Genomic DNA, 26,844 nt, shown 5'->3' with positions numbered 1-26,844 from the left:
CAGGCAAAACAACTGCTATGCAGATGTGGGCTAAAGGAGATCTGATTGAATAGAGCCCTCATTTACATTGTTGTGTGCCGTTCTGTATAGTGGATATTCAATTAGCTCAAACTGTTCTTGTTTTGTAAATGTTGGTCCATCTAACCAAATATGTTGGTATCAATAAAGACATTACAAATATTTCCTTTAATGCCTAATGTTCAGCACCCCAAAAGATTAATGAGCCTATTTCAGTATTATGCCATTTGATAAGAAAACAATCAAACCAACTTAAACGAAACAAAATATTCAGTTCATTTTTGATCATGTTAACGCAAGAAGTCGCGTTCACCCCTCTCATTAACGCCATTGTTTAAAATGACTTCATATTGAAATAGGCTCATACTAAATACAATGGCTATCACTGCCAACTGAGTGTTTTCCTCTCAGCTTAATTTTGGACATTTGTTGCCGGTCTTCTAACTCTGGATTAGCAGGGCCTCTTTATTTTCTTACATGACAATTGTTAGGCACTTTGCAAATCTCACACTATGGAACACAAAAATGTCTATCACAGAATGGGAAATGAACTAAATGACAACAATGAAACGTTGAGACAATAAAATTACAAATTGGCATGTTTGAAAATGGTCTTTTTAATATGATATGTCATCCTGTTACAATCGGAAGAGTAACTAAAACATACAGCTCTTAAATGTCTCTAAATCAGATAGAACGAAGACGATCTTACGACCAAGAGAACACTACAGGTGTCGTACGTAGATGACAAATCAGAATTGTACTGTATCTATACTGTGATTCTTTGGCAGAACATACTTTTCTTTTGTAGGTATTCCTAAGGCTTTGTACGGTGGCTTTTAGAAGCTACCTTGCCCTTTCGGACCACCGTAGCTTTGTGATGAGTTACTCATCAATATGCCGTCAGTCATAATGGAATCTAACAGGTTCAATAGTAATTATTAGAAAAAACATTCTCTCAGCTACCAGAGCTGAAGTTGGCATTATTCACATTGATTTGGCACAGTAAAGCTGAGGCAGAATCAACTGTAGGGAGATGTAAGAGTTCTTCTATAATCTGGCCAAAAGGACTAAACATTGTATAACATTTGTTTTTTTTAATCCTTGCCAGAAGGATTTTCATTTGTGTTGAAAAGACGAAACAAATTTGTTAAAAACAATGAACTCAATATGGACCATGGAAATACACAGTCTAATTGTTCTCAGTAGGTCACTGTTATGTTGTTGCAGTGATTATACAGTATGTTGCAAGGTTCTCTGGGTGTCACCTCATTACACCGCCTAATGCTCTAAAAGTGCTTATAAACAGACTACAATCAAACACATACATTTATCTCCAAAAATAAACATAGAATCATCGTGTCATATTCAAACCTGGGTTCTAATAGTATTCATTTTTCTTTGCAATAATTTGACCATTTGATTAGAGTGCCAGATTCCAGATGGGTGGAGTTTGCACTTTTGTGACTACTTCATTAGTTCCCTAAATGCCAGGAAAGCTCAATCAAGCACAGCATAAGTATTCGAAACAAAACAAACACGTACTAATTGAACTCCAGTCTGGTCATATGCACACATCTTATCGACCACTACTCTCACACAGTGAGGAAATGGTAAGGTGTTTGTAATTCACGTAACTCAACACTGCAGTGGCTGCTGAAATGGAAAGGAACCCATGGAGGGCAAAATAAATGGAGAATATCTACAGCGGAAGGTCTCTTTTTTTTCTGATATTAATGCAGTGAGTAATCCATTTCCATGGGCCTGGTTCAATAGTGTAGTCATCTCTTCCCAGCATCAGAGGGTGTCTGTCGTGTGAAGAGTTGGTTATGGTCCTTGAGGCTGTGTGAGCTTTAATCTGGGATTTACGGATTCATTTCTATGCAATGAAATCCTTTCTGCAAGTGACACAACATCAGCGCCACTTATAGGCCTCACATCATTGAACTATTTCTCATTCTCACTAAAAGTTACAGGGGTTGACAGGTTGAGCTTCGGGTTACCAGGTTGAGTCCTGGTGAGATGCCAGGTTGGGCCCAGGGGTGTTGTGAGAGTGAGGGGGAGGAATGGTTTGTTTGAAATGAGCCTCACAGAGGAGATTGGTTGGTTGGTTCTCAGTGCTCTGAAACGGTCGCCAGGTTAGGCTCAGTGGCTAGAGGGCTTCCAGCAGGCGCTCCCAGGATGTTGACACTGGAGACGGACCACACATCACTCATCTCTGTCAGGGGGATGAGGTTAGCGGGTTAGGGGTTGTCAATGGTCATTATCATTCATATGTAATAATGATTAAGTAATACATGTAATACATTGTCTTTTTCATTTCAACCCATCTCTGTTCTAAGCCTATATAGCAGGGTTCCCCAACTGGCGACCCGCAGTACTTAATTGATGGACATAAAAGGCTGTAAAATCACCAGCAAATCAACTCCAAGTGATTTGAATTCCCACGCATAATAGAGAGATATAAGCTATGTGATCATATACACATGTAAGCAAGGTTTAAAAGTATTATGTGTTATTATATATGTTTGCAAATTGACCGCAACAAGCCCAGTTTACAAATTATTTGTAATTATGTTCCGGCCCCCTGACCATCCGCTCAAGACAAAAATCAGCCAGCGGCTGAATATAATTCATGTTCCCTGCTATATAGGGTTAGTGCGTGTGTGTGTGTGTGTGTGTACATGTATCTCATATGTTACCAAAGCTAGCCATGGAGCAAAGATTGGGTATCTCCCACCCGACACCCTCTAACTCACCTGTCCTGAACTTGCTGTAGATGCCGTGTTCTAGTGTGGGTTTGCTGCCCGAATAGAAAGCCAAGCCTCGTTCTCGCCACCTGTCACCAAACACAGTTACAGTCATCACTATAAGCAGTGACACGACAGGAAGGAACACTACAGGAAGTGACAATACCGTTATATCCAAAACAGACCTACCTTCATCCGAAGCTTAAATTTCAATCACATAACCAATCTACGTTTTTTTTATGTAGGCATATTAAAAAGGCACCTTATGACAACCCTTGCTCTCTGTATTCTGGTGGGCTCACTCACCAGTGGAAGATGAAGATGATGAGGATGAGGATGAAGGACACCACATCGGTGAGGACCCACATCAGATTGTACTCATCTGGAGTCTGAGAAAGACAGCCAACCATTGTCTCTAGGTGTATTACTTTCACCAATCCAAATAATTTTAGATCTGTGATACTTCAAGGAAGGTAGGATATAGGCTGCATTTGGGCCCTTTATCCCAATAATCAGTCCTTTCACTCAAAGTGTGCACGTGTTCACTTCCCTTCATGGATATGGAAGAAAATTACCAGTATAAAATACCAGTATGATGGAAACTCCCTCTAGCTCATACCTACACCAAAATACAATGTTTTTACATTTGTGGAGAGTAGTGAGCAAGTGCACACTTCTTGTGAAAAGATAGATTATTGGGATACAGTAGTATTTGTCCCAGGTTGTTTTTCTCACCATGAGGAAAAGGGGTCTGGTGAGTTTGTAGAGGAGCTGTGGGGAATTGGTGGTGACAGACTGAGCCCCGGAGCACCAGGCCAGAGAGTAGAGCCACGGCTGGCTGATCACATACAGGTTGGTGCTGATGTTAGCCGCCGCATACTCACTGGGGGAGGCATCACACACAGACAGATAATGAACAAACACATAGCCAGTTAACGCACAGACATACACACACAAACACAGACACACCTGATCATCTCTGTAGACATGGAGCTGTAGTGCAGGTTGAGTTGGACGATGTGGTTCTGCTGCAGCTCCTCCACTGGACTCCAGGACCCAGAGGTCTGCTGGAGGTCAGGGTCCATCTTCTGGACCAGGCTCCGCAGGTCTGGGGGCAGCCACAGCACCTGACACACACATTCACACAGAGAACACACACACACAGAGGTCTTTACGGATCCACCTGTACCCGAATACCTGAGACCCGATCTGAAACCCGAGCGGGATCGGATCTAGAATTAGAAAACATTTCACGGGTCTGGGTCAAATCTCCTGTGATTGTCACAGGTCTCGAGTAGGTGTAATTTTAACTGACTATCCTGGAAGGACCCATATAGATCAGAACGTGACTGCTGCAGTAGAGAGAGAGACAAATTGTATAATTTATGCAACTGCTCTTTGCTTTTCACGAGAGTGCCGCTTGTAGCTTGTTGTTGGCCAATCATAAGTCAAAGAGGCAATAGGCTACAGTCATAGAGCCTCCGTGTGGGGCAAAATTTATATAAAAGTCTATACTGAATGGTTCTAGTTGTCCTCGAGTTTGTTTGGACCGGGTCTCTATATTGTCAACATTTATTTATGCATATCGGGTCCAGATGGGAAAGCTCCAGGTCCATTTTGGAACGGGTCCAACTTTTTGGACCATGAAGGCTCCTAACACAGACACAAAGTGAATACGTTTCCCCTAGGTGCAGATCTAGGATCAGCTTCCCATCCCCCAATCCTAACCTTAACCATTAGTGAGGAAAATGCAAAACTGACCCAAGATCAGCACCTAGGGGCAACTTCACCTTACTTCTCTTTATAACATCATCCCACAGTGCCCTCACCTGGTGTGAGTGGATGGAGGACTCGTTCTGGATGACCTCGAGGGTGCGTGTGATCCAGGTGTCCCTGTAGGGGTGGCCCCGAGGGGGGCGGTAGAGGTCAAAGATCACCTGTTTGCCCCTCTGGGCTGCCAGTTCCAGGAAGTCCCTGAGGGTGCATACAGACTGGTTCTGTGCCTGCGCCCGGTCCTCGGCGCCCAGAGACCAGGCCGTGCCGAACGGGTCGCGCTGCAGAACCACCAGGGGGAGAGAGACAATCAGTATACGGAATGCTTTGGCATCATGGCAAATCATATTTCATGGCGCAATGCAGGAGACAATGTAATATCACATTGTATTCCATAAAGTCGTTGGTTGTCCAATTGGAGTTGAGCAATCAATAACCTCCCGACCCCCATCAATAGTACTTTGGTGTAGTGACAAAATGTCTACCTTCACTATCCATCATCTTATTATATTGTCGTAACTACTTCCATTGGTATCCCATCATACCATGTCCATGAAGCGAAATGATCATGATCTTTATTAAAAAGCAGTTCAAGACTAGGCTTATTTTACGTGACCCTGAGTCTTCCTGAGGTACTACCACAGCGGCGGTTGGTGACTCACATAGAGGAACCAGTCCCCGGCGTTGAGGGTCTCCAGCTCTCCCCAGGTGAACATGGCCGCAGGGGCATCCGTCCGGTTGGGGAACACCTTCTGCACGTTGGTAGTCCTCCTCAGGGTGCGGTCGTGCATCAGGAAGGGCACCCCGTCGTAGCTATGACAACGAGAGGAGGACATGGCAGTTACTGAGTTGATGGTTATGGAGTTGACCATTGCAGAGTTGACAGTTGCAGAGTTGACTGAAGTGCATTACGATAACTCTGTCAAAGAGACCCAGGTACTTTATCGATCTATCTATAATTTATTCAGTTATGTCAGTCTCCTTCAACAAATGTTTTACTCCAATAAAAATGCCCAGGAAAAAAATGGGAAAGAACTAGATGGCAATGGCTTGTTGATGATATGAGCTCACCAGCTACAAGTATGTTGAGTTAACCTTGCATAGCAAGCTTGTTTCATAATACTCACGACTGGTGAGATAGACTAATGTTGGGACATGCTTCGGTACACAAGATGGACAGGGTGTGAGGAGGGTTGACAACCACCACTGACCTGATGGTGATGTCAGTCTCCAGACCTTCCCCACCAGCCTCCACTGCCTTCTCAAAGGACATGAGAGTGTTCTCTGGAGCAAGCTGAGATTTAATACACATAAACATGATTCTAACATAGTTATCCCAAACAGAGGCGCTACCAGCACAGATGATGAATAGCAGGCATAAACATCAGTTCAGCAAACTAGTGACCCGGTCACTTCCTGATATGGTCATAGCCACATTCAACATGGCCGCATGTTAGCCTTTGTAGTTTTAAGGCTGATGCTAACTTGCCCTTACTGTCCATACTACTGTGTGTTATTATCTATAGCCAAGGGCCTATTAGCCTGTGGCCTGCTAGCCTAGCATGCTAGCTCCCCCGTACATGTTGTATACTATACTAGTCACTAATATCATCCTGTTGTATACTGCCTATGCTATTCTAGCCATCACTACAGTATGCTACCATTTTGTGCTATGTAGCCTGTTTGCCTGCATTACAGCTTTGTAGCGTGTTAGCTTACTAACCCCTGTGTATTACTGTATATTTATTACCAGCCAATAATATTACCTTGCTAACGCTACTACAACCATTACTATTGTGTGCTAACCCATTGCTGATTTGTATATATTGCATCACTGCTATTACTATTGCATAGCCAATACTGCCATCACTCTGTTGTAATATATACAGTATTCGCTGTTCCTTCTGTCGTACAGAAAACCACTATACACTATCATTACAGCTAGTCTCCTCTTCTTGCTTGTTGTGTGACTGTCCGTTCGGTGTGGCATTAAAGTGTGAGTTGTATCCCTGTCTCCGACTAGGCATTATCAGTCCTCTTACCAGGACTCTGGGACAATTGCACCTTTAATCGAAACCTGACACCTCTATCGGAGACCACCACATGGTGGCTCTCTTTTTCAACTACTACTACCAATACAATGTCACTGCTATGTTGTTTGATGTTAAGTAACTTGTATAAATAGTCATTTCCAGTCAGTTTTGAAAATAGTTGATAAGAATGGGTTGGCATTAATGTTATTGCTGACAAGGCCTACCCACCATGGGTGCCCCTCTGTGCCCAATGAGGGCTGGAGCGGGGCCCAGAGCACCCTCTTTTTTGAGGCAGGGTGAGTACATGCCCAGGGGCACTAAGTAGAGGGCACACAGAACTGCCAGGTACAGCCCCATGATGAGCGTCCGCCCTACTGGAACACACACACACACTATTTATTATGGGATACAGATATCCATTTCTGGTTGATTCATTTCCTTAAGACCAAAGAAATTACACCAGACTACACATTTTGTAAAACAAATAATTGAAATCGAACAAAACATGAATATCTACCGCCGTATTGACTATATGCAGACATATTATACGTTTGAGATCAGAGGAGGCTGGTGGAAGGAGCTATAGGTACCATTTCATTGATTCCATTCGAGCCATTACAATGAGCCCATCCTCCTATAGCTCCTCCCAGCCTCCTCTGATTGAGATAGAAAACCTCCCTGAAGTTTCCATCCTTGCCCAAGGTATGATGTCAGTATTTGCCTAATTCTACTCTGTAATTTGCATATTATTTCTCCAGCTGCTCAAACATGCCCCACCTACTCAGTCTCACCTTTCTTATTGATGCGGAAGAAATGTAAGGCTATTGGCCAGGATAGCAGTGTCATCAACAAGACTCCTCCCACATGCAAATATGGCGCCGTCACCTATTCAAAACATAAACAAATTGCAGAAGGTGGGGAAAAGACAGAGAATAAAGAGATAGTGATGACTATATAGATGAAAGAAGGGAGGCCCCACCTGGAAAGAGAGGAGGAGAGTGGTCCACTCTTTGCTCCATAGGTCAGACAGAACTGCTGTGGCCACAATGGAGAAGGCTAGAGTCACCAGGATGCCAATCTGGCAACACACCCAGAGTTAGAATAACATACAACCATTAGCACCATACCATACTCACACTACTGAGCACTTCATTCACCTAACTTTGAACTGAGCTGAGCACAATTAATGTTCACTTCTTTTTTCAGGATCTATCCATAAATCTGCAGCATTCAGCATTTATATGAACTTTTCTTCTACAAGGCAGTCAGCAATTTCTTCTAGGTAAAATCATTGATTTCATCTTGTCACAGAAGAATGGATGGGATGATTATACAACTTATGGGCCATAAGGACAAAGTGATGGATAGGACACATGAGGTAGAGAAGTAGGCAGGAATTTCAAAGGAGCGCAGACGTTACCTTGTGGCCCCAGTGTAGGTACAGCTTCTGTCCCTCTGACAGCAGACACACAGCCAACAGCTACAACTCAAACCACACACACCTCATATCAGACAGATGCCAACCACCCCTCAAACAAAAAACACACAAATACACCCCTCAAACAAAAAAACACACCCCTCAAACAAAAACACACAAATACACCCCTCAAACAAAAAAAAACACACAAATACACCCCTCAAACAAACAAAAAACACATAAATACACCCCTCGAACAAAAAAACACATAAATACACCCCTCAAACAAACAAAAAACACGCAAATACACCCCTCAAATATAAAAACACACAAATACACCCCTCACCAGCAGCAGAGTGACGTAGCTGAAGAAAGCGGCAGCAATGACCAGCAACACCACAGACCAGGGGAACCAGAATCCTAGGTTCCCAAAGTTAAACCTGGAAAGGTGGGAAAAGGGGAAGAAAGCAAGAGCGAGAGGGGGAGAAAGAGGATGACAAGAGTTGAGAGAGAAAATGTGTGTGTGTGTGTCACATGTGAGTGCGAGAGCAGGAGCCACACAGAAAGAAAGCAGAGAGTGCAGCAGTTAGAGAGCGAACAGTCAAGCACCAGAGACACTAGTCGTGACTATACAGTATGGTAATGTTGTTAGTCTGTGTGTGTATAATGTCTGTGTGTGTGCCCTTGAGTATTTATATATTTGCATGCTTGTTAATAAAGTACTTAGATGTGTGTACACATTACGAATACATACTAGCACACCTACCAGTCAAAATCATTGTAGTCATTCTGAGCTTCACTCCAGAAGTAGAGGAAGACCAGCGTGAGACAGAAAGTCATGATGAGGAGAGCAAAGCTGACACACTCCAACTGCAGGATATAGAAACACAATAAGTCCCACAGACTTCATATCAAATTCATAACCCATATATATACTGTTGGCATGAAAATGTACAATACCAAGAAATGAACAGAGATTGGGATTGGACCGACAACATTTTGGTTGCAAGGCAGCGATTTAGGACAGAGCCAAAACCTCCTCCACACTGATCACTTCTCTTTGTATGTTTGACCCCAACACGAGGTAAACAACTCAAGTCTGGGCTACCATTATTCAATGATTAGAATGTCACACAGCAAGTTGTTGTTTTGCAGCATTGAATAATCTTACAAAACATAGAAGCGTGCCAGTCTTTCACAGGGCTGGGAAATTCAAAACATGTGAATGTGCATTCGAAGGTATTCAGACCCCTTCAGATTTAAAAAAATGTAATCCATGTTAGAATAAGGATATCACGTAACAAAATGTGGAAAAAGGGAAGGGTTCTGAATACTTTCCACACTCACCGTATGTATTTATACCCTAGAATGCTTTCCATACAGTTTACGGCGTGCCCTTTGAACTCTGAGGAGAGGGAGGAATGCGAGGAAAAAGCTCCCCATTGGCTTAACAATGATTGTAAAACCATGACAGTACAAATGATGTAAGCAATGCTAGAGAGAGATATCGATAGTGAGGGAGATAAAGAAAGAGAGTGTGTGTTTGACTCACGTTGTGAGGCTGGGTGTGTGTGAGAGAGAGTACATTTTTGTAGTGTGTGTGTGTGTTTGTGTGAGTATAGTCTCTGCACTGTCAAGGTTATTTAACCATCCTGTAAAACCACAGTCCCTGACTTCTCTAACCTTGCTGCAGCAGCATTCTCCCGGTGTCGCGCGGGTCCTCTGGTAACGTCTCCATTGACAGCCGTAGAGGCCGGCCAGGCACGAGACATAGGGCTGGTGCTCGTAGCGCTGTAGCAGCCGCCGGCGCACCACACGCAGCTTCCCCAGCTTGAGCTTGGACAGGGTGGTCGGAGAGGGGCCCATGGCTCACACACACAGCGCCATCACACACCAGAGAGAGAGAGAGGAGGAGGAAGAGGTAGAAGAAGTGGGTGGGTGAGAGGAGCGTAAGGAGCTTGGAATGGGAAGGGAGAGAGTAAATGGAGAAATCGTGTTAATATTGTAGTGGCCTTAACCCAAGCCCACATAGAGATTTTGTCAAAGGGTTAGGATTTCACAAAGTCCTGGGTTCAAGTCCCGGTTAGAACTATCACATAACTTCATCACAAAAGGTAAAGATAGTGGAGAAGGACAATAGGTAAAAGGAAGTCAAGTCTAACCTTAACCCTGGCCCCCAAACATTAAACAACTGCTCTAGGTCTAGATAATGAATTATAAAAACTAACTAGCTTTAGTAAATGTGAGGCTCCATTTCACTTCCATGTGTTCAGAGTCTTTCTTATTATATCCATTAGTAATAGGGGCTAAGACACTACAGCGACAGTCTCAGAATATGGGATTTCTCTATTAGGGATTCCCTACTCGCTAACTTCTATCTTGATTGGTGGGCTAGTGGGCTTCTACAGGAAAGTATTCAGGCCCCTTGATTTTTCCACATTTTGTTACGTTACAGCCTTATTCTAAAAATGATTAAACAATTTTTTTTGCTCTCCTCAATCGACACACAATACCCCATTATGACAATGCAAAAACAGGTTTTTAGATTTTTTTGCACATTTATTTCAAATAAAAAAACAAAATCACATTTACATAAGTATTCAGACCCCTTACTCAGTACTTTGTTGAAGCACCTTTGGCAGTGATTACAGCCTTGAGTCTTCTTGGGTATAACGCTACAAGCTTAGCACACCTGTATTTGGGGAGTTTCTCCCATTCTTCTCTGCAGATCCTCTTATGCTCTGTCAGGTTGGATGAGGAGCGTCGCTGCACAGCTATTTTCAGGTCTCTCCAGAGATATTCGATCGGGTTCAAGTCCGGGCTCTGGCTGGGCCACTCAAAGACATACAGAGACTTGTCCCGAAGCCACACCTACGTTGTCTTGGCTGTGTGCTTAGGGTTGTTGTCCTGTTGCAGTGTGAACCTTCGCCCCAGTCTGAGGTCTTGAGCTCTTTTCATCAAGGACCTTTCTGTACTTTGCTCCGTTCATCTTTCCCTCAATCCTGAATAGTATTCCAGTCCCTGCCGCTGAAATACATCCTGACAGCACGATGCTGCCACCACCATACTTCACTGCAGGGATGGTGCCAGGTTTTCTCCAGACGTGGCGCTTGGCATTCAGGCCAAAGTGTTCAATCTTGGTTTCATCAGACCAGAGAATCTTGTTTCTCATGGTCTGAGAGTCTTTTAGGTGCCTTTTGGCAAACTCCAAGAATGCTGTCATGTGCCTTTTACTGAGGATTGGCTTCTTTCTGTCCATTACCATAAAGGCCTGATTGGTAGAGTGCTGCAGAGATGGTGGTCCTTCTGGAAGGTTCTCCTATCTCCATAGAGGAACTCTGCAGCTCTACCAGAGTGACCATCAGGTCCTTGGTCACCTCCCTGAATGAGGCCCTTCTCTTCCGATTTTTCAGTTCGGCCAGGCAGCCAGCTCTAGGAAGAGTCTTGGTGGTTCCCAACTTCTTCCATTTAAGAATGATGAAGGCGACTGTATTGGGGACATTAGGGACATTCAATGCTGTAGAAACTTTTTGGAACCTTTCCCCAGATCTGTGCCTTGACACAATCATTCAACCTCATGGCTGGTTTTTGCTCTGACTGTGGGACCTTATATAGACAGGTGTGTGCCGTTTCAAATCATGTCCATTCAATTGAAGTTACCACAGGTGGACTCCAATCCATGTGTAGAAACATTGCAAGGATTATCAATGGAAACATGATGCACCTGAGCTCAATTTCGAGTCTCCTACCAAACGTTCTGAATACTTGTGTAAATAAGGTATCTGTTTTTTTATTTTTAATACATTTTCAAAAATGTCTAAAAACCTGTTTTCACTTTGTCATTAAGGGGTTATTGTGTGTCGATTCATAAGGAAAATTATATTATTTAATCAATTTTAGAATAAGGCTGTAATGTAACAAAATGTGAAATAGTCAAGAGGTCTGAATATTTTCCCGAATGCACTGTATGTCTAGCCTACATAAGGTGATCATTATCTGACAACCAATGACATTATACACTACGATGAAAATTACTGAACATTTTCTATGCTCTTTGCCTGTAGGCTGCAGCCGCCTTGATGTACAGTGCCTTCAGAAAGTATTCATACCCCTTGACTTATTCCACATTTTGTTGTGGTACAGCCTGAATGCAAAATGGATAAAATAGATTTTTTAAATGTTTAAATCTATTGGAAATTAAATATTAAATACAGGAATATCTAATTGAAATAAGTACTCACACCCCCGAGCCAATACTTTGAAGAAGCACCATTGTCAGGGATTACAACAGTGAGTCTTTCCAGGCAAGTCTCCAAGAGCTCTCCACAACTGAATTGTGCAACATTTACCAACTATTCTATTAAATATTATTCAAGCTCGGGGCTCCAAGTAGTGCAGCGGTCTTAGGCATTGCATTGCTTGAGGCATCACGACAGTTCGATCCCAGGCTGTGTCGCAGCTGGCCGCGACCAGGAGACGCATGACGCAGCGCACAATTGGCCCAGCGTTGTCCGGGATAGGGGAGGGTTTGGCCAGCCGGGAGATCCTCGTCCCAGCTCTAGAGACTCTTAATGGCAGGCCGGGCGCATGAAATCTGACAACGTTCGCCAACTATACAGTGTTTCCTCACACACATTGGTGCGGCTGTCTTCCAGGTTAAGTAAGCAGTGCAGCTTGGCAGGGTCATGTTTCGTAGGGGGCATGGTTCTCGACCTTCGCTTCTCCCAAGTCCATACAGGAGTTGCAGCGATGGGACAAGACTGTAACTACCAATTGGGGAGAAATGGGGTAAAAAGTTCAAAAATAAAAAAGATCTTCAAGCTCTGTCAAATTGGTTGTTGAACATTGCTAGTCAACCATTTCTGGGTCTTGCCCCAGATTTTCAAGTCGATAAGGTAGTCATTCAAAAATAATGCTAAACACTATTATTGCACACAGTGTTACTTGTTAAACACATTTTTACTCCTGAAGTTATTTAGGCATCCCATAACAAAGACGAACAAAGACATTTCAGCTTTTCATTTTTTGTATTAATTTGTAAACATTTCGAATGGGGTATTGTCTGTGGGCCAGTGACAAAAAAATCAAAATTTAAGCTGTACGTAAGACAACATATTTTTAAAGTCAAGGGATGTGAATATTTTCTGAAGGCACCTACAGTGGGGCAAAAAAGTATTTAGTCAGCCACCAATTGTGCAAGTTCTCCCACTTAAAAAGATGAGAGAGGCCTGTAATTCTCATCATAGATACACTTCAACTATGACAGACAAAATGAGGATTTTTTTCTCCAGAAAATCACATTGTAGGATTTTTAATGAATTTATTTGCAAATTATGGTGGAAAATAAGTATTTGGTCACCTACAAACAAGCAAGATTTCTGGCTCTCACAGACCTGTAACTTCTTCTTTAAGAGGCTCCTCTGTCCTCTACCCGTTACTTGTATTAATGGCACCTGTTTGAACTTGTTATCAGTATAAAAGACACCTGTCCACAACCTCAAACAGTCACACTCCAACCTCCACTATGGCCAAGACCAAAGAGCTGTCAAAGGACACCAGAAACAATATTGTAGACCTGCACCAGGCTGGGAAGACTGAATCTGCAATAGGTAAGCAGCTTGGTTTGAAGAAATCAACTGTGGGAGCAATTATTAGGAAATGGAAGACATACAAGACCACTGATAATCTCCCTCGATCTGGGGCTCCACGCAAGATCTCACCCCGTGGGGTCAAAATGATCACAAGAACGGTGAGTAAAAATCCCAGAACCACACAGGGGGACCTAGTGAAGGACCTGCAGAGAGCTGGGACCAAAGTAACAAAGCCTACCATCAGTAACACACTACGCCGCCAGGGACTCAAATCCTGCAGTGCCAGACGTGTCCCCCTGCTTAAGCCAGTACATGTCCAGGCCAGTCTGAAGTTTGCTAGAGAGCATTTGGATGATCCAGAAGAAGATTGGGAGAATGTCATATGGTCAGATGAAACCAAAATATAACATTTTGGTAAAAACTCAACTCTGCTGAGTTGCATCCAAAGAACATCATACCTACTGTGAAGCATGGGGGTGGAAACATCATGCTTTGGGGCTGTTTTTCTGCAAAGGGACCAGGACGACTGATCCGTGTAAAGGAAAGAATGAATGGGGCCATGTATCGTGAGATTTTGAGTGAAAACCTCCTTCCATCAGCAAGGGCATTGAAGATGAAACGTGGCTGGGTCTTTCAGAATGACAATGATCCCAAACACACCGCCCGGGCAATGAAGGAGTGGCTTCGTAAGAAGCATTTCAAGGTCCTGGAGTGGCCTAGCGAGTCTCCAGATCTCAACCCCATAGAAAATCTTTGGAGGGAGTTGAAAGTCCGTGTTGCCCAGCAACAGCCCCAAAACATCACTGCTCTAGAGGAGATCTGCATGGAGGAATGGGCCAAAATACCAGCAACAGTGTGTGAAAACCTTGTGAAGATTTACAGAAAACGTTTGACCTCTGCCATTGCCAATAAAGGGTATATAACAAAGTATTGAGATAGTATTTGGTCAATAACAAAAGTTTATTTTCCACCATAATTTGCAAATAAATTCATTAAAAATCCTACAATGCAATGTGATTTTCTGGATTTTTTTGTTCTCATTTTGTCTGTCATAGTTGAAGTGTACCTATGATGAAAATTACAGGCCTCTCATCTTTTTAAGTGGGAGAACCTGCACAATTGGTGGCTGACTAAATACTTTTTTGCCCCACTGTATGTATAGCTAATATATAGCCTGCCCTATGGCACAGATTTCACCTCAGGGAACAATAATATTTACCTGATACAGTAAAATAGTCTACATGGACGGCTGTTCAAGTCCCTCAAAAAAGCACCTATAATACACCAAGGTAAAGTTGGTTTTATATTCACACATTTGGACAGTCAACAGACATTTGCCAAACGACATTTAAAAATGTAAAAATCAATAACTAATTCACTGTTTGTCACAGAATCATCAAACTAGATATGATTTATTCTATAAATGTCTAGAAAACTTTTACAACCTTTGATTTGAGGAGAAATTCAAGTTTAACTTGATAGAAATACATAAAATCTATAAGAGGCCATTTAAAGCGGAAAATCAATAACTAATTCACTATTTGTCACAGAAACATCAAACTAGTTATGATTATTCTATAAATGTCTAACATAGTTTTAAAACCTTTGTTTTGAGGAAAGATTCCAGTTATGATTTTATAGAGGGCATGTAGTCCGTCCAGAGCACAGGTGGTCAAAGTTCTAACGAGTATGTTATACCTTGTTAGAAAGGGCCTGGCAGAGAATTCTGCATCTTCAGTCATATTAAATTAGATTACAGGAAAAAACTATGGGATGAAGGGGTCAGGCCTGACTAACAAAGAAGACAGGTGGATGGATCAAGAGGACCAAGAGGATCAAGATCAATATTCCACAGTCAATATTCAACATTCCACAGTGAAGATAAGGAAAACTAAGAGTGAACCATAACATACAGTGGTGGCCAAATGTTTTGAGAATGACACAAATTAATTTTCACAAAGTCGGGCCTCAGTTTGTATGATGGCAATTTGCATATACTCCAGAATGTTATGAAGAGTGATCAGATGAATTGCAATTAATTGCAAAGTCCCTCTTTGCCATTTAAATGAACTGAATCCCCCCCCAAAAATTCCACTGCATTTCAGCACTGCCACAAAAGGACCAGCTGACATCATGTCAGTGATTCTCTCGTTAACACGGGTGTCAGTGTTGACGAGGACAAGGCTGGAGATCACTCTGTCATGCTGATTGAGTTCGAATAACAGACTGGAAGCTTCAAAAGGAGGGTGGTGCTTGGAATCATTGTTGTTCTCTGTCAACTACAGTTACCTGCAAGGAAACACGTGCCGTCATCATTGCTTTGCACAAAAATGGCTTCACAGGAAAGGATATTGCTGCCAGTAAGATTGCATCTCAATCAACCATTTAGCAGATCATCAAGAACTTCAAGGAGAGGGGTTCAATTTTTGTGAAGAAGGCTTCAGGGCACCCAAGAAAGTCCAGCAAGCCCCAGTACTTTCTCCTAAAGTTGATTCAGCTGCGGGATCGGGGCACCACCAGTACAGAGCTTGCTCAGGAATTGCAGCAGGCAGGTGTGAGTGCATCTGCATGCACAGTGAGGCGATAACTTTTGGAGAATGGCCTGGTGTCAAGAAGGGCAGCAAAGAAGCCACTTCTCTCCAAGAAAAACATCAGGGAAAGACTGATATTCTGCAAAAGGCACAGGGATTGGACTGCTGAGGACTGGGGTAAAGTCATTTTCTCTGATGAATCCCCTTTCCAATTGTTTGGGGCATCTGGAGAAAAGCTTGTCCGGAGAAGACAAGGTGAGTGCTACCATCAGTCCTGTGTCATGCCAACAGTAAAGCATCCTGAGACCATTCATGTGTGGGGTTACTTCTCAGCCAAGGGAGTTGGCTCACTCACAATTTTGACTAAGAACACAGCCATGAATAAAGAATGGTACCAACATATCATCCAAGAGCAACTTCTCCCAACCACCCAGGAACAGTTTGGTGACGAACAATTCCTTTTCCAGCATGATGGAGCACCTTGCCATAAGGCAAAAGTGATAACTAAGTCGATATATAAACACAGATATTTTGAGTTCATGGCCAGGAAACTCCCCAGACCTTAATCCCATTGAGAACTTGTGGTCAATCCTCAAAAGATGGGTGGACAAACAAAACCCTACAAATTCTGACAAACTCCAATCATTGACTATGCAAGAATGGGCTGCCATCAGTCAGGATGTGGCCCAGAAGTTAATTGACAGCATGCCAGGGCGGATTGCAGAGGTCTTGAAAAAGAAGGGCCAACACTGCAAATATTGACTTTTTGCGTCAACTTAATGTAATTGTCAATAAAAGCCTTTGACACTGACTAAATGCTTGTAATTATACTTCAGTATTCCATAGTAACATCTGACAAAAATATCTATAGACACTGAAGCAGCAAACTTTGTGAAAATTAATATTTGTGTCATTCTCAAAACCTTTGGCCACGACTGTACACTACCGAAATCTCCTTGCTTTTGAAAGAAAAGCACATTCTTTGTCCATTAAAATAACATCTAATTGATCAAAGATACAGTGTAGACATTGTTTATGTTGTAAATGACTATTGTAGCTGGAAACTGCATATTTTTTATTGAATATCTACATAGGCGTACAGAGGCTCATTATCAAAAAAACATCACTCCTGTGTTCCAATGGCATGTTGTGATAGCTAATCCAAGTTTATACTTTTTAAAGGCTAATTGATTCTTAGAAAACACTTTTGCAATTATGTTAGCACAGCTGAAAACTGTTGTCCTGATTAAAGAAGCAATAAAAATGGCATTCTTTAGACTAGTTGAGTATCTGGAGCGTCAGCATTTGTGGGTTCGATTGCAGGCTCTAAATGGCCAAAAACAAAGAACTTTCTTCTGAAAATCGTCAGTCTGTTCTTGTTCTGAGAAATGAAGGCTATCCCATGCGAGAAATTTCCAAGAAACTGAAGATCTCGTACAACGCTGTATAATACTCCCTTCACAGAACAACGCAAATTGGCTCTAACCAGAATAGAAAGAGGAGTGGGAGGCCCCGGTGCACAACTGAGCAAGAGGACAAGTACATTAGAGTGTCTAGTTTGGGAAACAGACGCCTCACAAGTCTTCAACTGGCAGCTCCATTAAATAGGACCCTCAAAACACCAGTCTCAAAGTCAACAGTGAAGAGGCGACTCTGGGATGCTGGCCTTCTAGGCAGAGTTGCAAAGAAAACGCCATATCTCTGTCCAATGTATGTGTTCTTTTGCCCATCTTAATCCTATATTTTTATTGGCCAGTCTGAGACATGGCTTTTCCTTTGCAACTCTGCTGAGAAGTCTAGGATTTCTTCTCTTACATCTGCAAGCAGTGTCTGAACATCAGAACGGATGGCATTGTCTCCCTCAATTCGTACAATGGCTACTGCTATAGGTTTCAGTAGTTTCAGGCTGCTTACCACTCTCTCCCAAAATACATCATCCAGGAGAATGCTCTTGATGGGGCTGTCCATATCAGCAGACTGTGATATGGCCATTTCTTGGAGAGACTCCTTCCCGTCCAGGAGACCCCAACGGGTGTTGCTGGGCAGCTTCAATATAGTGCTCTTATTCTTCTCACTTTTCTTGGTGAGGTAGATTGCTGGTACACTCAGATTTTTACAATTGCTGACATGTAATCCTAGTAAAAATGTCAAGTCTTAGGGCAGTTAGGATCACCACTTAATTTTCACAATGTGAAATTTCAGAGTCATAGTAGAGAATGATTTATTTCAGCTTTTGTTTCTTTCATCCCATTCCCAGTGGGTCATAAGTTTACATACACTCAATTAGTATTTGGTAGCATTGCCTTTAAATTGTTTAACTTGGGTCAAATGTTTTGGGTAGCCTTCCACAAGCTTCCCACAATAAGTTGGGTGAATTTTGGCCCATTCCTCCTGACAGAGCTGGTGTAACTGAGTCAGGTTTGTAGGCCTCCTTGCTCGCACACGCTTTTTCAGTTCTGCCCACAAATTTTCTACAGGATTTAGGTTAAGGCTTTGTGATGGCCACTCCAATAGCTTGACTTTGCTGTCCTTAAGCCATTTTTCCACAACTTGGAAGTATGCTTGGGGTCACTGTCCATTTGGAAGACCCATTTGCGACCAAGATTTAACTTCCTGACTGATGTCTTGAGATGTTGCTTCAATATATCCACATAATTTTCCTTCTCATGATGGCAGCAAAGCACCCCCACAACATGATGCTGCCACCCCCAGGCTTCATCGTTGGGATAGTGTTCTACGGCTTGCAAGCCTCCCACTTTTCCCTCCAAACAGAACAATGGTCATTATGGCCTAACAGTTTTATTTTTGCTTCATCAGAGCAGAGGACATTTCTCCAAAAAGTACGATCTTTGTCCCCATGTGTAGTTGCAAACCATAGCCTGGCTTTTTAATGGGGGTTTTGGAGCAGTGGCTTCTTTGCTGAGCGGCCTTCATGTTATGTCGATATAGGACTCGTTTTACTGTGGATATAAATAATTTTGTACCGATTTCCTCCAGCATCTTCACAAGGTCTTTTGCTGTTGTTCTGGGATTGATTTGCACTTTTCGCATCAAAGTAGGTTCATCTCTAGGAGACAGAACGCGTCTCCATCCTGAGTGGTATGACGGCTGCATGGTCCCATGGAGTTTATACTTGGGTACTATTGTTTGTACAGATGAACGTGGTACCTTCAGGCGTTTGGAAATTGCTCCCAAGGATGAACCAGACTTGTGGATGTCTACCATTTTTATCTGAGGTCTTGGTTGATTTGTTTTGATTTTCCCATGATGTCAAGCAAAGAGGCACTGAGTTTGAAGGTAGGCCTTGAAATACATCCACATGTACACCTCCAATTGACACAAATGATGTCAATTAGCCTATCAGAAGCTTCTAAAGCCATGACATAATTGTCTGGAATTTTCCAAGCTGTTTAAAGGCACAGTCAACTTAATGTATGTTAACTTCTGACCCACTGGAATTGTGATATAAGTTAAATAATCTTTCTGTAAATAATTGTTGGAAAATTTACTTGTGACATGCACAAAGTAAATATCCTAACCGACTATAGTTTGTTAACAAGAAATTTGTGGAGTGGTTGAAAAACGAGTTTCAATAACTCCAACCTAAGTCTATCCTGGGGCGGCAGGGTAGCCTAGTGGTTAGAGCGTTGGACTAGTAACCAAAAGGTCCCCGAGCTGACAAGGTACAGATCTGTCGTTCTGCCCCTGAACAGGCAGTTAACCCACTGTTCCTAGGCCGTGATTGAAAATAAGAATTTGTTCTTAACTGACTTGCCTAGTAAAATAAAGGTAAAATAAAACAAATTAAATGTAACCTTCTGACTTTAACTGTAGTTATTCGCTCCGCAAGGCAATCAAACAAGCAAAATACCGGTACAGGGACAAGGTGGAGTCGCAATTCAACGACTCAGACACGAGACGTACAGTGCCTTGCGAAAGTATTCGGCCCCCTTGAACTTTGCGACCTTTTGCCACATTTCAGGCTTCAAACATAAAGATATAAAACTGTATTTTTTGTGAAGAATCAACAACAAGTGGGACACAATCATGAAGTGGAACGACATTTATTGGATATTTCAAACTTTTTTAACAAATCAAAAACTGAAATATTGGGCGTGCAAAATTATTCAGCCCCCTTACGTTAATACTTTGTAGCGCCACCTTTTGCTGCGATTACAGCTGTAAGTCGCTTGGGGTATGTCTCTATCAATTTTGCACATCGAGAGACTGAAATTTTTTCCCATTCCTCCTTGCAAAACAGCTCGAGCTCAGTGAGGTTGGATGGAGAGCATTTGTGAACAGCAGTTTTCAGTTCTTTCCACAGATTCTCGATTGGATTCAGGTCTGGACTTTGACTTGGCCATTCTAACACCTGGATATGTTTATTTTTGAACCATTCCATTGTAGATTTTGCTTTATGTTTTGGATCATTGTCTTGTTGGAAGACAAATCTCCGTCCCAGTCTCAGGTCTTTTGCAGACTCCATCAGGTTTTCTTCCAGAATGGTCCTGTATTTGGCTCCATCCATCTTCCCATCAATTTTAACCATCTTCCCTGTCCCTGCTGAAGAAAAGCAGGCCCAAACCATGATGTTGCCACCACCATGTTTGACAGTGGGGATGGTGTGTTCAGGGTGATGGGCTGTGTTGCTTTTACACCAAACATAACGTTTTGCATTGTTGCCAAAAAGTTCAATTTTGGTTTCATCTGACCAGAGCACCTTCTTCCACATGTTTGGTGTGTCTCCTAGGTGGCTTGTGGTAAACTTTAAACGACACTTTTTATGGATATCTTTAAGAAATGTCTTTCTTCTTGCCACTCTTCCATAAAGGCCAGATTTGTGCAATATACGACTGATTGTTGTCCTATGGACAGAGTCTCCCACCTCAGCTGTAGATCTCTGCAGTTCATCCAGAGTGATCATGGGCTTCTTGGCTGCATCTCTATTCAGTCTTCTCCTTGTATGAGCTGAAAGTTTAGAGGGACGGCCAGGTCTTGGTAGATTTGCAGTGGTCTGATACTCCTTCCATTTCAATATTATCGCTTGCACAGTGTTCCTTGGGATGTTTAAAGCTTGGGAAATCTTTTTGTATCCAAATCCGGCTATAAACTTCTTCACAACAGTATCTCGGACCTGCCTGGTGTGTTCCTTGTTCTTCATGATGCTCTCTGCGCTTTTAACGGACCTCTGAGACTATCACAGTGCAGGTGCATTTATACGGAGACTTGATTACACACAGGTGGATTGTATTTATCATCATTAGTCATTTAGGTCAACATTGGATCATTCAGAGATCCTCACTGAACTTCTGGAGAGAGTTTGCTGCACTGAAAGTAAAGGGGCTGAATAATTTTGCACGCCCAATTTTTCAGTTTTTGATTTGTTAAAAAAGTTTGAAATATCCAATAAATGTCGTTCCACTTCATGATTGTGTCCCACTTGTTGTTGATTCTTCACAAAAAAATACAGTTTTATATCTTTATGTTTGAAGCCTGAAATGTGGCAAAAGGTCGCAAAGTTCAAGGGGGCCGAATACTTTCGCAAGGCACTGTATGTGGCAGGGTCTACAGAAAATAACGTACTAAGCCCCCCCCTCTCCTTCTCAGTGGCTGACGTGAGTAAAACATTTAAACTTGTTAACCCTAGCAAGGCTGCTGTCCCAAACAGCATCCCTAGCCGTGTCCTCAGAGCTTGAGCAGACCAGCTGGCTGGTGTGTTTACAGACATATTTAATCGCTCTTTATCTCAGTCTGTTGTCCCCACATGCTTCAAGATGTCTACCATTGTTCCTGTACCCAAGAAGGCAAAGATAACTGAACTAAATGACTACCGCCCCATAGCACTCACTTCTGTCATCATGAAGTGCTTTGAGAGGCTAGTCAAGGATCATATCACCACCACCTTACCGGCCACCCTAGAACCACTTCAGTTTGCATATCGCCCCAACAGGTCCACAAATGATGCAAATGCCATCACACGTCACACTGCCCTATCCCATCTGGACAAAAATAATACCTATGCAAGAATGCTGTTCATTGACTACAGCTCAACATTCAACCCCATAGTACCCACCAGGCTCATCATCAAGCTGGAGTCCCTGGGTCTCAACCCTTTCCTGTGCAACTGGGTCCAGGACTTTCTGACGGGCCGTCCCCAGGTGGTGAAGGTAGGAAACAACATCTCCACTTCGCTGACCCTCAACACTGGGGCCCCACAAGGGTGTGCTCAGCCCTCTCCTGTACTCCCTGTTCACTCACGACTGCATGGCCATGCACAACTCAATCATGAAGTTTGCAGATGACACAACAGTAGTGGGCTTGATCACCACCAACAACAACAAGACAGCCAACAGGGAGGAGGGGAGGGCACTCGGAGTGTGGTGTCAGGAAAACTACCTCTCACTTAACATCAATAAAACAAAGGAGATGATCGTGGACTTCAGGAAACAGCAGAGGGAGCACCTCCCTATCCACATCGAAGGGACAGCAGTGGAGAAGGTGGACAGTTTTAAGTTCCTGGGCATACGCATCACCGACAAACTGAAGTGGTCCACCCACACAGACAGTGTGGTGAAGAAGGCGCAACAGAGCCTCTTCAACCTCAGGAGGCTGAAGGAATTTGGCCTGTCACCCAAAACCCTGACACACTTTTACAGATGCACAATGGAGAGCATCCTGTCGGGCTGTATCACAGCCTGGTACGGCAACTGCACTGCCCTCAACCGCAAGGCTCTTCAGAGGGTGGTGCGGTCTGCACAACGCATCACCGGGGGCAAACTACATGCCCTCCATGAAACCTATAGCACCCGATGTCACACAACCACCCGAGCCACTGCCTGTTCACACCGCTACCATCCAGAAGGCGAGGTCAGTACAGGTGCATCAATGCTGGGACCGAGACACTGAAAAACAGCTTCTATCTCAAGGCCATCAGAATGTTAAATAGCAATCACTAACTCAGTGAACCTGCTTCCTACACTGAGACCCAATCACTGGACATTTTAATAAATTGATCACTTTAATAATGTTACATATCTTACATTACTCATATTACATGTATATACTGTATTGAGACCCAATCACTGGACACTTTAATAAATTAATCACTAGTCATGTTAAACAATGCCCCTTTAAATAATGCCACTTTAATAATGTTTACATATCTTACATTACTCATATCATATGTATATACTGTAATTTATACCATCTACTGCACCCTGCCTATGCCGCTCAGCCATCGCTCATCCGTATACTTATATGTACATATTCTCATTCACCCCTTTAGATATGTGTGTATTAGGTAGTTGTTGGGGAATTGTTAGATATTACTGAACTGTTGGAACTAGAAGCACAAGCATTTCGCTACACTCACATTAACATCTGCTAACCATGTGTTTGTGACCAATAAAATTTGATTTGATTTGTTGCACTAAAAATCCAAACATTGATTTGAAATACAATTTAAGATTGTAAACATTGTATAACGTTATGTAAACATGGTCTAATTTCATATAGAACAAATTGAGCAGACCAGCTTTCAAGTGCATTTCTTTAAAGATATTGCAAATAAATTAATATTTTCACTTTTTTTCTGAGACAATCACTGAATTAGATTTCTTCATCTTTAAAAGCAATATTTGAGATTTTTTGTGTCTATCAAATCAAAACTGGAATTTCTACTCAAAGCAAAGGTTTTAAAAGTATACTATATATTTATAGAATAAATCATACCTAGTTTGATGATTCTGTCATAATCAGTGAAAACGTTACTGATTTATATAGCTTTAAATGGCATTTTATAGATGTTATGCATTTCTATCAAATCAAAACTGGAATTTTTCCTCAAAACAAATGTTGTAAAAGTATTCTAGACATTTATATAATAAATCATATATAGTTTGATGTTTCTGTGACAAAACGGTGAATTAGTTATTGATTTAAACCACTTTAGACGGCATTTTATTGATTGTATGTATTTCTATCAAATCTAAACTGGTATTTTTCCCCAAAACAAAGGTTGTAAAAGTATGCTAGCCATTTATAAAATAAATAATACCTAGTTTGATATTTATGTGATAAACGGTTAATTATTTATTCTTTATACCGCTTTAAATGCATTTTATTGATTTTATGTGTTTCTATCAAGTCAAAGCTGTAATTTCTACTCAAAACAAACTGTGAATTAGTTATTGACTTTTACATTTAAAAAAAAATGATTTTGGCGAATGTCTTGAATGTCTGCTGAATGTCCGAATGTGTGAATATAAAAACAACTTTACCTCGGTCTATAGACCGAGACTTGCAGAAAATCGGAAATCCTCTAACATATTGACGAATTGCAGTGTCTGTTCAAGGAACGAGCCAGAGATAACAGCGTGTATCCTATGTAACTGAAGTTCGTATGTTATGAAAGTCCATAGGTTATATTCAGTTCTCATAAATGACACACATGCATGCAGATATTATTCCCTATCGAAATCCTTTATCGGACACTGTATACGTTTAAATAGCCTACCCCAGCAAAGGGTTCCGTTTGATTTCCCCCAAATCCTTGGCTTGATTTTCACTCCCGGGGAAGCCGCAGTGCGCAGTTCCTCTTCGCGGTTCACGAACGCACACGACGAACACTTAGGATATCCTGTTATGTCTAATAGTAATCGACTGCCAACTGTTGCCAATGGAGATATTATTTCGTGTACAGTCGAAGACAATTCCTTTCTTCTGGACCTTCACGCTCACTGTCCTTCGATGTTGAATAATAATGGATACAATGACGGGTGTTGGATACAATATTGCAATATCCCGACTCTGTACTCTTATCTCTTGACAGTGTGTCGAGTATTATAGACTCTTAATTATGGACAACAATGCGAGTCTCAATATTAATTGACTATATTTCGTATGAAAAAAACGTAGAGTGTGTGAGTGCGTTCAAGCTGTATTGGGGTGGCAGGGGTTATGGAATGAAATTGTAATCGCGCTTTTAAGTCTTGTCTTACATAAGGGTTACAGCTGCAAAGTTACAGCTTTACTCTATGGCATAATCAACTTTCAAAATAAGGGTCCCTAGGGAGTATTACAAACTCTGCAACATTAGTGAAAAGGTGGACACACACACCACACCAAAAGCAGGTTTCAGTGCATCTTTTTGTTTATTGGCACTATCAATTCAGAATAGGCTAGTTTACAAAATAAATTAAACCATGAAATTGTAGCCATTTCTGCTAATGACAGTATAGCCCGCATTGCAGGTCTCCACCATAGGCAGACCACACTGCTCAAACGGAGTGGATAATGTAACAAACCTTGCCTAACCTGTTACAATCCTCCCTAAAAGGGTTAACCCAGGGTTTCCTCGGGACCCCAAGGGGTGCACGTTTTGGTTTTTGCCCTAGCACTACACAGCTCATTCAATTAATCAACTAATCATCTAGCTTTGATAATTTGAATCAAAGCTGGCCTACCTAGGCAAGGTTCGTTATACTACAATAGGCCAAGCATGTCTAATGAAACATAATAAAAATTTTACACCTAATATTTAGGGCTGGATCTAATCTGTATTGCTGAAGTTTAGCGTTAAAAGGATGATTGAAATGTAAAGGCAATGTTGCAGTGTTAGTTGAGACTGCCTTCATGGTAAATGCTAAATATGTCAGCTCAATCAGAAATTACCTTTACATTTCGATCTGCAGATGTGACGCTTGGCATTCGGGCCAAAGAGTTCAATCTTGGTTTCATCAGACCAGAGAATCTAGTTTCTCATGGTCTGAGAGTACTTAGGTGCCTTTTGACAAACTCTAAGCGGGCTGTTGTGTGCCTTTTACTGAGGAGTGGCTTCTGTTTGGTCACTCTACCGTAAAGGCAGCATCAATGGTAACTTCCGGCGCCGACAAAGATGGCCGCCTCGCTTCGCGTTCCTAGGAAACTATGCAGTTTTTTGTTTTTTTACGTGTTATTTCTTACATTAGTACCCCAGGTCATCTTAGGTTTCATTACATACAGTCGAGAAGAACTACTGAATATAAGATCAGCGTCAACTCACCATCAGTACGACCAAGAATATGTTTTTCGCAATGCGGATCCTGTGTTCTGCCTTACAAACAGGACAACGGAGTGGATCCCATGCAGTGACCCAAAAAAACGACTCCGAAAAAGAGGGAAACGAGGCGGTCTTCTGGTCAGACTCCGGAGACGGGCACACCGTGCACCACTCCCTAGCATTCTTCTTGCCAATGTCCAGTCTCTTGACAACAAGGTTGATGAAATCCGAGCAAGGGTAGCATTCCAGAGGGACATCAGAGACTGTAACGTTCTTTGCTTCACGGAAACATGGCTCACTGGAGAGACGCTATCCGAGGCGGTGCAGCCAACGGGTTTCTCCACGCACCGCGCCGACAGAAACAAACATCTTTCTGGTAAGAAGAGGGGCGGGGGCGTATGCCTTATGGCTAACGTGACATGGTGTGATGAAAAAAACATACAGGAACTCAAATCCTTCTGTTCACCTGATTTAGAATTCCTCACAATCAAATGTAGACCGCATTATCTACCAAGAGAATTCTCTTCGATTATAATCACAGCCGTATATATCCCCCCCAAGCAGACACATCGATGGCTCTGAACGAACTTTATTTAACTCTTTACAAACTGGAAACCATTGATCCGGAGGCTGCATTCATTGTAGCTGGGGATTTTAACAAGGCTAATCTGAAAACAAGACTCCCTAAATTT

General features: G+C 42.3%; 1 protein-coding gene across 3 annotated transcripts; it reads right to left on the bottom strand.

Moving 5' to 3' along the window:
• Positions 1 to 615: 615 nt before the first annotated feature.
• On the bottom strand, positions 616 to 25,102 carry LOC112258026 (glycerophosphodiester phosphodiesterase domain-containing protein 5-like). Of its 3 annotated transcripts, none has more exons than XM_024432079.2 (16): positions 24,629 to 25,102; positions 9,675 to 9,948; positions 8,758 to 8,861; positions 8,338 to 8,431; positions 7,995 to 8,054; positions 7,554 to 7,652; positions 7,366 to 7,459; positions 6,803 to 6,945; positions 5,753 to 5,835; positions 5,204 to 5,354; positions 4,598 to 4,822; positions 3,738 to 3,895; positions 3,504 to 3,651; positions 3,075 to 3,157; positions 2,778 to 2,857; positions 616 to 2,236 (listed from the first exon to the last, which is right to left on the bottom strand). In XM_024432079.2, the coding sequence occupies exons 2-16, from the start codon at positions 9,855 to 9,857 to the stop codon at positions 2,133 to 2,135; spliced, it is 1,809 nt and encodes a 602-aa protein (XP_024287847.1). In that variant the 5' UTR covers positions 9,858 to 9,948; positions 24,629 to 25,102; the 3' UTR covers positions 616 to 2,132. The 3 variants fall into 3 exon arrangements, with proteins under 3 accessions (XP_024287847.1, XP_024287846.1, XP_024287848.1); XM_024432078.2 differs by having other exon boundaries at positions 6,803 to 6,948; positions 24,629 to 25,100; XM_024432080.2 differs by lacking the exons at positions 9,675 to 9,948; positions 24,629 to 25,102 and adding an exon at positions 9,163 to 9,265 and having other exon boundaries at positions 6,803 to 6,948.
• Between the last annotated feature and the right edge of the window lie 1,742 nt (positions 25,103 to 26,844).

The sequence above is a fragment of the Oncorhynchus tshawytscha genome, linkage group LG09, assembly GCF_018296145.1.
Source record: "Oncorhynchus tshawytscha isolate Ot180627B linkage group LG09, Otsh_v2.0, whole genome shotgun sequence".
Taxonomy (NCBI): Eukaryota; Metazoa; Chordata; class Actinopteri; order Salmoniformes; family Salmonidae; genus Oncorhynchus; species Oncorhynchus tshawytscha.
The sequence above is the reverse complement of the archived record's forward strand: the minus strand, read 5'-3'. Positions and strand labels throughout refer to the sequence as shown.